The 12,923-nt window shown below is 41.6% G+C and overlaps 1 protein-coding gene across 1 annotated transcript in view; it reads left to right on the top strand.

Moving 5' to 3' along the window:
- Positions 1-12,923, top strand: part of hcn4 (hyperpolarization activated cyclic nucleotide-gated potassium channel 4) — a 70,702-nt gene that overhangs the window by 30,359 nt on the left and 27,420 nt on the right. The window contains exons 3-4 of the mRNA XM_027008013.3: positions 2,994-3,155; positions 4,828-5,046. Coding sequence (XP_026863814.2) covers positions 2,994-3,155; positions 4,828-5,046 — 381 coding nt within the window. The remainder of the gene's footprint in view (positions 1-2,993; positions 3,156-4,827; positions 5,047-12,923) is intronic.

The raw sequence follows: 12,923 nt of genomic DNA, 5'->3' as shown, positions 1-12,923 counted from the left end.
ATACACTTATCCTCCAATACCATAATAATTAAGTCTCATATTCAATGTCTCTCTCATTTTGCACGTGTCTCTTTTTTCTCTCTGCTACAAACTTTCTCTCTGTTTTCTATCTATCTATCTAGTTAGCTATCTTCCCATGTCCCTTGTTTGGAGTGCACTCTAAAAGGATTTCACGTACATAAGGGGCTTCCCGTCTCCTTTCCCTGGTCCTTTCACCGCCTCTATCTCTCTGTATATTTCCTCTCTATTGTCGCTATTTAAGACGTTCCTTAGTGATTTGCTAAACCAACCTCAGCTCCCTTATCAGTATAAGCCTCGGCTTTATTCTTGTCCCATGGTTTTAAAGTGACGTTTTACACATGTGCTTGCACACTCAATCACACGCGCTCACAGACACACACACATACGCGTATGCACACATAAACCCTTACAGAGCACAGAGCCATTAAAGCCATCTGTAAAAAGAAAGAAAAAGGACAGTGATTATATAAGTGAGGGATGGTCTTTGCACACACTGGCTTGTTTTTGGCTGAGAACACAGTGGCCTAGAATGGGATCGAGATTAACAGAAAGATAAACTGAACTATCGCAGGACAAAGATCACTTAGCATAAGTAGGAATCTGGTGCTGAGCAGGTTTAAAAGCCTCAAATCCTACATGATGAGAAAATGGATTAACATGTATATCAGCATGGCCAGTGTAAATGTACTTCCTATCTTTAAAATAAATAAATTAAAAGCATTGCATGCTTAAATGGTTCTAATGTATCAGTAAACTTCTAGACAGCACTAGACGTAAAACCTGAGCCTTCACATTTTTCTAAGACAATTAAACCTTCTGATATTACTGTGGACGTATATTGAACCGAGACTAATGGCACCATCTCAAATGACTTCCTCCGCCCTTTGTAGTGCACTAATGCTGGACATGAAATGACACAACCTTCACCCAAATAGTGCATAATACCTCTGATATAAAATAATTTATATTCAGGGGTAGTTTAATAGTTTAGATAATTAGATAATTCGGTTTTACGGCTTAATATGTCATCATTTATTCGAAAAAACACCTTTCAATCACTTTTTTCACATTTCGGCTTTACTCTAGCGTCAAGTCAAGTCGAGTCCAATTTATTTATATCGCGCTTTTTACATTTATATAGGGCTTTTCCCTTTTTGCGCATTTTCAAATTTCACAAAAATAAAATATAACAAAACAAAACAAACTAAAAAACCTGATAGGTGGAAAAATCGCTAACCCGGTTGCCCCTCCTCTGGCGTTGCGGATCCCACAGCAATACCTGTCATGCCTTCCATGCGCTTCGTGGAATTCCTCTGGATATTGAGTACCCCTGTGTCTAGTTTAGCCTTCGTCTCTAGCCTTGTTAGCTACTTCTTTGTCCTCCATCATCGTGTTTCATATCGTGCTTTTATTTGTATCGTTGGCTTCCTAGTTTGTTTCGTTTGTTTCTTTCGTGATCATATATCTGCATTTGCGTACTGCTTTCCACCTCATGCATGTTACAACTTTAAGCTACGGAAGTGCTCTAAAAAGGGAAAAGGCGTCATTTTAGACGGGGCCGACAGTCTCTACTCAAGCGACTGAAGTAATCTGTCAAACAAGTTTATCTACATTTATCTTGAAGTGTGTCTTTTCATCCTTTTTTTTGCACTCATTACTAAACTAATGTTTTCACGGTTGTAATTACGGTTTATCCTGAGAGAGGCGAGATTTCCCTGATTAGCTGATGGACATGCACTTAGGATACCGTGGGCCAATACACACTTCAATATTAGAATACTTTAATCGGTCTCTATTTTTAGCTCTGAGCGGCCCACCGAGAATTGTCCCAGTACTCCTGATGGCCAGTCATCACTGATCATAAAGCATATCTAATGCATATGAATTAGATTCATAATTTACTACTGCAGCTAGAAGTTTCAAAAATCTATTATTTTTGCATTTGTATATATGAATGCACAAAGAGGGGAGTCCCATAACAAAGGACAAAGAAAGGGAAGAAAAAAATCACTGTACATTATTACATGTGCATGCTCTATTCTACTGCTTATTGCTTCTCTTGTTAAGCCTGCAAAACACAAATGCACTGGTGTATACCAGGAGCCAAGGTGCTGCTCAACAGCTATGGTGATGAACAATACTTTTTCCAGTATGATGGAGCACCACGTCACAAGGCAAATGTGATAACCAAGTGGCTCGGTGAAAAAAACATTGAAATTTTGGGTCCATGGCCACGTCACTCCCCAGATCTGAATCCCATTTAAAACCTGTTGTCAAAAAGAGGGTGGACAAACAACAACACAGAAACTGTGATCTACTCCAAGCACTGATCAGGCAAGAATGGGTTGCCATCAGTCAAGATTTTGCCCGGAAGCTGATATCCAGCATGCTAAGGTGAATTGCATAAGTCTTAAAAAAGAAGGGTCAACATTGTAAATATTAAGTTTTTGCTTAAACTGGATGTATTTGTCAATACTTTTTTTTTTTAAATGTATGAAATGAGTATAATTGTACTTTAATATACCATATAAACATCAGACAATAAAACTGAGGCAATAAACTTTGTGAAAACCAAAATTTGTGTCACAACTTTTGGCCATGACTGTATACCAGATGCCCAAGTACTGTATGAAGGTTATCATCAGTGTATACCAGGAGCCGAGGCACTGCTCAAATGCTAAGTCATCAGTGTAAACCAGGACCCGAGGCGATGTTCGAACACTAAGTCATCAGTGTAAACCAGGACCCGAGGCGCTGTTTGAACACTAAGTCATCAGTGTATACCAGGAGCCGAAGCACTGATCAAACGATAAGTCAGGCGATTGAATAGCATGTCATGTAGCGCACAATCCATGATGGCTGCAACTTCACGATTCAAACCCCGAATTGACCATTGCAGTTTTCCTAATGAGCGAGGGTCACTCCTCCCTTTCACCCAGTGCTCTCACTTTTCCCCCTCCCTACTCTCCCAGATCTTCCACATGACCTATGACCTGGCCAGCGCAATGGTGCGGATCGTCAACCTCATCGGCATGATGTTGCTGCTCTGTCACTGGGACGGCTGCCTGCAATTTCTGGTGCCCATGCTGCAGGACTTCCCCGCTGACTGCTGGGTGTCAAAGAACAAGATGGTGGTATGTTTGGACAGCACCACTCTTACCAGATTTCAAGGGAGTGGGGGTTGGGGCTGGCGATGGGGATGGGGCTGTTTCTCATCTTCATCTTATCCGATTTTGGTAATTGCTAGCCAGAGCCTCTGTTACCGCAAGCTGGAGAAGGGGGAATTGTGGGTTAGTGATTCATAGTGCATTTCTTCTTTTTTCTTTTTGCTCTGTGAGCTGTATTTGCATATTCATCTCAGGCAGTGGTCACCATACTTTCTTCAAGGTGACCCTTTTGAAGGTTTGTTATTAAAAAAAAGTCAAGAAGAAATGGCTCAGATACTCAGTTGTTTTTTTTTTTTTTTTCCCTAATTCAATATCATGGCGTATTGACAGTGTTCCAGTGAGCACCCTTATTGTTAACCAAGAGTGTAGCATATAAACAGGCCCTAATGCTCACAGAGTGTCAAGGGCTGCTCTTCGAATTACAAACCCTCCCTCAAACAAGTAATTGAGTTCCCTTTATGGATTTATAACCAAGTGCCCTAACAGCTGGGGTATGACCCTGTATCTCTAGGTGAGAAAGACCTCACTAGCCAGGCTTGGGTCAAATACAAACCAACTTCTGTAACATTTGATGTGTGAACAGGATCCACCTGCGAGCCTACAGAAGCTCTCTGGCTTCAAAGAGACAGTGGTGATCTGCCATTACCTTATAGGACATATGAAGAAGCATAAATCAGACCTGAGTTAAAGTTGATACAGTTGAAAGTAGGTCGCCAGTTCTGGGGGAAGACGGGTAGAGCAAATCGTGGTGGACTGGGGATAATGAACATTGTCTTGGAGGAGGTGACCATGGAGGGAACATTTCCACTTCTTTTGACTGGTATTTTTAGGCTGGCACACTTGCATGTAATGAATAAAATCCATAATAAACAATGTTTAGTCATAAGGCATATCTGTCCACATGCTCTTGGACTTAAACAAGTGGCCTGAAAACGTAAAGAAATTATTGATGTGTGGCTTTTGTTTTCTCACACCAGAATGCTCATTACCTGAATTATAACTAAGTTGAGATTGTTTCAGAGATTCAGGATCATATAAGATGCCTTTAACTTATACAGCTCCTTATGCAGCTCTACCATTATCACACTGTGTCAGTATTTTTCCTCCATTTTGGAAGCTCTAATTGGCTTCTTTTTTTTTTTTTTTTTTCAGGGCTATGCCCATGTAGAAATAAGTTTGAAAGCAATTTGGACACATCTTGTCAGGAGAGAGCCGATATTGATTCCACGTGGACTTCCACACAGATCCAAAGGAAAAGGGCTTATTTATTCACAATTTAGAGACACACTGAAATTTCACATCTTTCTAAATAGCTGACCCACTTTTTCCCGCAGAAGCCTTCCACCCCGAGCCCCATTCACTCACATTCCCCATTCCAAATCGCTGTGTTTTTCCCTGCCAAGCTCATGGGGCTTGTCCCCATGTGCCTCTTCACCCAACCATCCAAAGAATTTGAATTCCTCGACACAGTGTGTTTTCATGTGTGAGGCAGTGGGCTCTATCTCACGGGCCCCTCTGCCGAGGCCATCCTGGAGGTCATGGCGCTAGAGTGGCAGCTGTACATTGTGCACCAGAGAGGTGGTTAGGACCCCGGTGTCATGACCTCTCACCCGTCTTTGCCTCTCTCCTTCCCCGGCAGAACGACACGTGGGGCCAGCAGTACTCCTACGCGCTCTTCAAGGCCATGAGCCACATGCTGTGTATAGGCTATGGCATGTACCCACCAGTGGGCATGACGGACGTGTGGCTGACCATCCTGAGCATGATAGTGGGTGCCACGTGTTACGCCATGTTTGTGGGCCACGCCACGGCACTGATCCAATCGCTGGACTCCTCACGGCGGCAGTACCAGGAGAAGGTGAGTGAGAAGTGGCTAGGAGAAAGAGTGTCCGCAATGCCTGTGCAAGTAAAAAGATCACTTTTACTGAATGTATGTGAAGCAAACGTTAGCATACAGTCTCTGTAAAGGACATGGTTAATGCATGTGTTGAAATATTAAAGATTTGGATTTAACTCATGCTCCTTGAGAGTCCATACAGTAGTAAATGGTTTGATGATCAAGTCTTAGCATGTTGTAGTTTTGTGGCTTGATGTTTGACACTGGTCAGGGTCAGCCATTCTACTTTAACTCTTCTTACCCAGACTTGCACAACAACAATTGACCACCAGAGCTCATTCTGTGCATGTTTGGCTTGGTGTTGTTGGAACTGCCTTGAAGACTGCAAATTGCCTTCGCTTTGAGTAGTTAACACGTTCAGAGTTCTAACTCCACTCACTGAGCAACCTAGATTGGAAGTAGGGCAGTGTGTGCCAGGTGCTCACCTGTAGGGGTGGACAGCACGGCGTGGTACCCGTGCGCTCCTGCTGACGCCCGCCTCTCGCTGGGCATGGCAGGGGGCAATAATGAGCAGGGCTGCCAGCCTGCCACATGGCCCACCATCTGTGGAGCACGTTGGAGAGTTGGAAAACGAGAGGAGGAGATGGAGAGAGACTAGATGCTCCGCTGGAATGAGATTGGGGGTCATATTGGGACCCCTAGTGTGCTACATACAGGCTAGATGCTTCCAGAAGATTGATAGGCAGAATGAGTGGGAACTGTAGAAAGAGAGAAAGATAGAGAGAGAAGGAGAGAAAGACTATGGGAAATAAAAGTACAAACAGCAGATTTGCTTAGAAAAAAGAGTGGGAAAATTGTGCTTGATATGAATACAGTCCAGAAGCTTCTCTAAACAGCTGATGAGGTGCTGAAGAGAAAACCACAGCCTGATTAGGACCAGTGACACAGTAACTCAGCAGGTGATTGCTTTGTAGTAGCCATGCCAACGTTATTAATAATTGAATGAACAAATCCATGCTAGAATGATAAAAGCAAGATAGCACTGATAAAACAGTGATAAGAACACACAAAATAACTGTGTGTATGTATGTGTGTATGTATATATGATACATGAATGAACAATGATAAAAAAGTGTGTGTGTGTGTGTGTGTGTGGCAGTCATTCGATGGGCGATACCCATAATTACAGTCAAAGTCTTACAGACACACTCCAGAGAGAAAGAAAAGAGACCTGGAGCTACCTCTTCACCGGGTGTGACCCCACGGAGTGCGAAATTGTGCCCTGAAACTCTAGAAATGTCCTTGAAACCTCAAAAGGATTGGTCAGAAACCTGATTTGCAGTTTCTTTGTGGTAAGAAAAGAGACCAAAAAATAATTATTGCTTATTAAAAATGTAATCTTAATCTAGTATATAACGTTTGAGTGAGTAAATACACTTTGTGTTCATTGGTTACTCTGGATTCACTAAATCCAATTTTTCTGAGCAGCACATCGATAAGGTGCCAAACATGGTACTAGTTCAGATGAGCTGTCACGATTAGTTCATTCCAACTTCCATGTTCCATTTTTTCCCTGTCTTGTGCATTTTAGTTCCATGCCGTAGTTTAGTTTTCTCCGCGCCTCGTTTGATTGCTTACACCTGTCCCTCGTTTCTACCTTGTTAAGTTCATGTATTTAAACACTGTCGTGTTCCCTGTGTCTTTGCTGTTCATTGTTTAGTTGAATGGTTGTGTTTCTGTGAATCTGTGCATTTATGTTTATTTGAATGCGTGTGTTAGGTTCATTGTGTTTGGTTTAATATCTGAATGTTTTTAAAAGTATATGTACGTATTTAAGTTTGTAATCCGTGCCTTTGTGTTTATCCTAGCCTTTGTGTTTCCTAGCCTTTGTTATAACCTGCTTCCCCTATTTGCCTTCATGTGTTTTGTTCGTTTTATGATGTATCCTCATGTGCGCCGTATAGGCTCGATGACCCTGGACTGCCCTAACAACTCTGATTTTGGATTTGCCCATAATAAATCTCGCTCTTCTCCGCACATGCATCCGACTCCTTACCGCTCACCGTTACATGAGCCATTTCTCAATATATGTAATTATAAGTATGCAGTGCATATTGTGCAGCATTTCACCAATTTACATTTGGCTCAAAAAATGGCTGAAAAAACCCCCACCACAGTCAAAAGCATATACCAAAAACTAGCACACTTTGTCCAGTCGGTTGAGTGAGTGTGCGTTGGCTCCTTCTCTTGTCTGCTGGCCTGTTTCTGAAGACTGGCTTCACCGAGTGAGCTAACCAGCTGTTCTACCTCTCAGTGGACCCTTGGCCAGGGCATTAGGTCAGACCGCCATCCGTTACCTCAATGCACATCCCATGGCAATGCGCTCCCATGGCAACAGCACTAATGGCACGTTTCATTTTGAGCCAACCCCCTCGGGCCAGGCTGCCTGCAGAGGGGAAATTAGCACAGTAAACAGCGATTAATATTTCAGGCCAAGGCATTTTCATTCATTTCTCTTCAAGGATGGGTTATGTTGATTAATGGTGGGACCTTGGATCGCTTCCCAAGGATCTCCAAGTCCATGAGAGGAACCACCGGACAGAGGCTTAGAGCAGAACGTTAGCCTACCACTCTGAGGAGTATGCATGAGCATGTGCATATGCCTGGGTGTGTCCATAAGTGGGTGTGTGTGTCTTTTTGGAGATTGTGCTACAATCCCATTATTATTCTTGAGTGTATTCACATAATTGTGTATCCAAACTGTCTTTTGACCAAAACCTTTAGGGCCAAGATCCAAAGTTTCATCTTCCATAGATGGGTGTCAAGGTCACCAGTCACCTCATTAGTTAAGCACATGGAGCGCACAGCAAGAGAGTCAAGATGCAGCAAGAGAGTCAAGATGCAATCTAATGCGAGACTATACATATCAGTCCCTTTCCGCCCACAAGCCTTAAGACACTGTCTTGACCTGCAGAGAAAAAGAGGTAAACAGATTGCATTAGAAGGTCTTGCCTATTAGTGCCAGGCTTGGAACTTCATAAGATGTGAGTGGCTTCGTAATTAGATTCACTGCTGTAGTTCACCTTCAGAATGATCCCATGCTTTATAAGCCCTCATATAAGCAAGCAAACACATAGCCTTCACTCCAGTGGTTGCCAGTGCCTTCATAGAGCTCTGTCCCCATGCAGTGTTTAGTTCCACATCAAATAATACACACCTTCTCAAGCTGAGTAATGTCTTCTGGAGGCATGGATCAGATGTGTTACATCTAGGTTGGAACTCAGTTCTGCAATCAGCTGGGTGGTCAGTGGTCACCATCTCTCACATACACTTGTATGCACATGCACACACACACACACACACACACACACACACACACACACACACACACACACGCACACACACACTCATGCACACACTTTCACAAGAGTATATAGATGACAATTACCCATGTGCATGGGGGCATGTGTCTTTGTTTTGTGTCCAATATAAACATCCAGAGAGATGACAGTTTGAGTTGGCATCAAATATATGAGCCAAATCTGCATGAAAACATCCTTCAGAAATATTCACATCACTATAATGGAACTAAAAGGGAGACACAAGCAAGCACAATAAAGATGGCTGGGGAAATGGTCATCAGAAAGGCCTGCGCATAATCCACTCTGAAAAGAGCATTCTATTACAGTGGGGCAGGGTGTGTTAAACCTACTGTGTGTCACATCTGAGCAAAACTGCCTTAAATGAACATTCTAAGGTAAAGGGAGGGTGAGATGTAAACTGCTTCACTTTGAGAATGGCCTGTAAAGCCCTGCCTTGCAAAAATAGTCAACTCTCTGCTATTCTTTTTCAGATTTTACTATATTACAAATAACATTTGCATATATTTTAATTAACAAATCTATTTTAAATCCAAGTCAATGGGCTGAATGCATATTCAACTGAAAACAAATAACAATGAAGTTAATTTCAGGTAAAATTCTTTAGAGACATGCCGAAAAGGAAAGGGAAGGATCACATTTGCTGCTATAAGTGCTTTGAATTGTTTATGAATAAACATCAACTCTTTTCATTAATACTCATCACTTTTCACAGCAGATTTACTCCAGTGCAACATGCCATTGTTGGGATGTTGCTAACGGACCACAGTTTTATAGCTGTACGAGAGATTTTCAAAGTGTCCTCGGGCCAGCGCACTGACTGGCCATCTCTCTGACATCCCCAATTTAATATTGATTGATTGATTGACTGATTTATTACATAAATCACTCTTATGTTGCCACAAGAAAACGTTAGTAGTGTTTCGTATCCTCAGTGAATTTCATCCACCCAGCCTACTACATCAGAAGTGTTTGATTTAATATTACTGCCATTTAATTTCCCTTACAAAATATCCAATTCCATCCTCTTTGCAATTAACATTAATTGGCATTAGGCTTTTTTACTCCTAGTTTCCTTTTTAGTTTGAACGTTAGCCTTGATGGTAGTGTTTGTGTATTCAGTCTTCTTGTGCCTTTTCTTCACATTCACGTAATGTGTCTTAACAGTGTTCACCATCACTTTGAACCCTACAGCCTCTGCAGATGAATGCTTAAGATCAGCTGAGCTTAGTGAGGATTTTTGCCCCTCCTGCCTTAACGAAAGATGGCTTAAGATGCCATGTGTGAACACTTATGTCACTGTTATGTTTAGTCTATAATTTTCTTAATCTGTTCAATAACTGCACACTTTAATTGCTATGGAATAAATGTGCAGTGTCATTCCTAATACAATGCAGTGTCATTTGTAATACAGGGGTTTGCATAGTTTAATAAGCCAATCAGAGGTCATTTTTTCCACTCATCAAAGTGAGGCATAAGATTAAAGTTAAGGGAACAGTATTACGATCTGATGAGCAGCGATTTTCTGCAGTAGAGACCTGGCTCTAAGCTTTAGAAACTAATGTTAGACCAGAAGGGACTAACTGCTTGGATCCTATAATGGCTGCCTGCAGCAGTGTTCATTGTTGACACTGACTAGCCCGTATACGAGAGGTTTAGCTTGGGTGCAGCTCAGGTGCTGCTCACTCGGGTGGTGCCCTGAAGCGTACCATATGACTTTTGAGTCATGCTGTCCCATCCCTCGCCCTCACTCGTTTTCTTCATCAGTTCCCTACCACCTTCTCTGTCCCTGCCTGCCCCACACCTCTCTTACATGCTGCTGAAAGCAGATTGTCTCAGCCTCTCCTCTCTCTTCTCCCTATGGCCATGTTTCTCTCCTCTGGCGTCTCGATCTCTCGCACCTTCTCTCTGTCATTCATCAAACCACTGCGCAACCTTCAGGCTAAAACCAAGCAGAGAAACTCCCACTGACTTTCAGCCCCTAACCACCATGCCTCTGCCGGCTCTCTGTCCCCTCTGATCCTTTCTCCACTCCTCTACTCTCCCGTTTTAGGGCGTTTAGGCCCTTGCCCGTTCCACGGGCCTCACAAGCCCTGAGGGCGGAGAGGCTCGGCTGTGTCCCTGATCCCCTCATGCCCTTCCCCTATGTCCTCCAGCTCTGTAGAGTAAGAGCCTTAGCCAGCCCTCAATAAGAAGGCGTGAGTCTGGAGAACAACCAGCAGATTTCCCTTGTGGAATTTGGCATCTCTCAGTGCCCCCTCTATGTCTGTCTCTCTCTCACTCTTTCTCTGTCACTTTTTTTTCTCTCTCTCTCACTCTTTTTCTACATGTTGAGACACATCTCATGCGATGAGAATAACACTCTCAAGATTGCGGGCAGAAACAGCCTGCTTCACACTCAGAGGTGACTAGCATTTCTTCCATACTCTGCACCTCCCTTCACATCAAATAGGATGGATTCAGAGTGTTATTCATATGCACTGACAACATGAAGTATTGCAAGTTTTCTTGAACTAAAGTGGTCCACAGTCCTAGCCTGAATGACTCTGTATATTATTGGATAAGGTAAAGGGAAAACATGCATTTCACATGGGTATGTCACAGCTTGCAATGTGTCTTAATACCAGTCATAGTGGGGTTCTTGGGCCGGTGGTTATAACGGTTTATAACATATATGTATATATTAGTTATAAAACATCAGCAGTAAAATCATCAGCATAAGTTATTCTAGAATGTGTGAGAAATGTGTCTGCTTTGCCCTTGAGAAGACTCTGTTAGGCCATCTAGCTATCCTCTGTTGCTCAATGTAATCGACTCTAAGCAGCCACTTTAGGTCTGGACGAAGAGGACAGGAGACTGCACACAAGACCGTGGGACCCAGTTGTGTAGTGTGCGTCTTTACATTCAAGATAAATTTATCGACGCACCATCGCATGTGATGTACATGACATTCCCCAGTGGTTGCTTGTGTGGATGTCTGTGTGTGCGTCTGTGAGCACGTATAGACGTGTTGCATTATTTATTCTGACTTTGCATCCAGTGTAAATCTGCTGAAAATGGAGTCATCTAAGTATGTGTTTGTTTGTGTGTGTTTGTGTGTGTGTGAGTTTGGTTTGTGTGCTTGTGATGGTAACCAGCATGTTGTGACATGCCAGGCCCAAATGGTGTTAGCAGAAAATGGTGCTGATTTTCCCTCCCTGACTCTCCTCTCTACATCTCTAATTAACACTTGGCAGTTAAGGTCTCTCCTCCACTTATGCAATTCCCTGTACAGAACTCTGGAAGCCACTTCCACTTTCTCTACTTCTGTCTCTATCCTTAGACATCAAAGTATTTGCGAGCCCTTTGGAAATAGGCCGTTTTTCACACAGCTTCATGGACAAATTACTAGTGTTGTGCTAAACATTTTGTAAATAGTTTGTAATTATCTGGATTTATACATCTACTAGTTGCTGCTAAAATTTGAACTGATCCTCATAGTTTTAACAAATAGCATATACAAATCCCCAATGATATCAATAATCGACACATGCAAATAAATTGTCACAGTTGATTTATTGATTTGTTTAATAAAAGTAGCATACACTGGATGTTTTAGTAACAGTAGCATACATGACATGTTTTAGTAGAAGTAGTATACATTAGTAGCATAATAACACTTGTCAGCAAAAAAGTAGATTGTTTATTTTATATTTTTGCATACTGAATCCAGGTATGTTTTCACACTATCACATAGTTTGTTTGTTTTTTGCTCCAGTATACTGATGTCATTATGCATGTTTTGTAGGAAAGAGTATCTTGGCAGACTACTACTATCTTGGCAGACTACTACTGGACTCTGAAAAAGGATGTTCCTGAGGTCAAATATAGGCAAAAATCATACATTATACATTTCAGAAGCAAGTTGTTTTAAGTGTAATAACAGCTTTATTTATGAATAAGTAATGTATACTTATATAATGTAGAATGTAATTTACCTATCACTTAAAAACTATACGTGATTCTAAAAAATTCTAAAAACAGTGTAAAAAAAACTATAAAATTCAGTGTAAAAAAAACACCTCTTTTAATTTGTGAAAAAAAGTTACATTTTGTTGCTCAGTGTAGTAATAATAATAAAAACAAGAAGATCATGAAGAAGAAGAAGAAGAAGAAGAAGAAGAAGAAGAAGAAGAAGGAGGAGGAGAAAACTTAGATTTATAAAATAATTCCACCAATAGGCAGATTTGACTTATTACTGAGAGCATAGTAATTAAGAATATTTTAAGATTCACATGTTGTATAGCATTTGGGGAAAATTTGTAGTAAATGAAACATTCCCACTGACGTATAAGTAACATAATTTACAGATTATTTGTTCTTTTGGTAGATGAGTCATAATAGTTTTCAGTTTACAGATTGTGCTCAGTTTTGGAGTTCTTGTTCATTAGATATCAAGCTAACTGAATTTGTGTAGGTACAGATTTTGCTTATTGATTTTATTTTTTCCACTGTTCTATGTAGACTTCATTTAGAGTG

This window comes from Electrophorus electricus, chromosome 6 (genome assembly GCF_041902795.1).
Source record: "Electrophorus electricus isolate QZ-2024a chromosome 6, ASM4190279v1, whole genome shotgun sequence".
Lineage (NCBI taxonomy): Eukaryota > Metazoa > Chordata > Actinopteri > Gymnotiformes > Gymnotidae > Electrophorus > Electrophorus electricus.
This window is presented reverse-complemented; position numbering and strand designations above follow the sequence as displayed.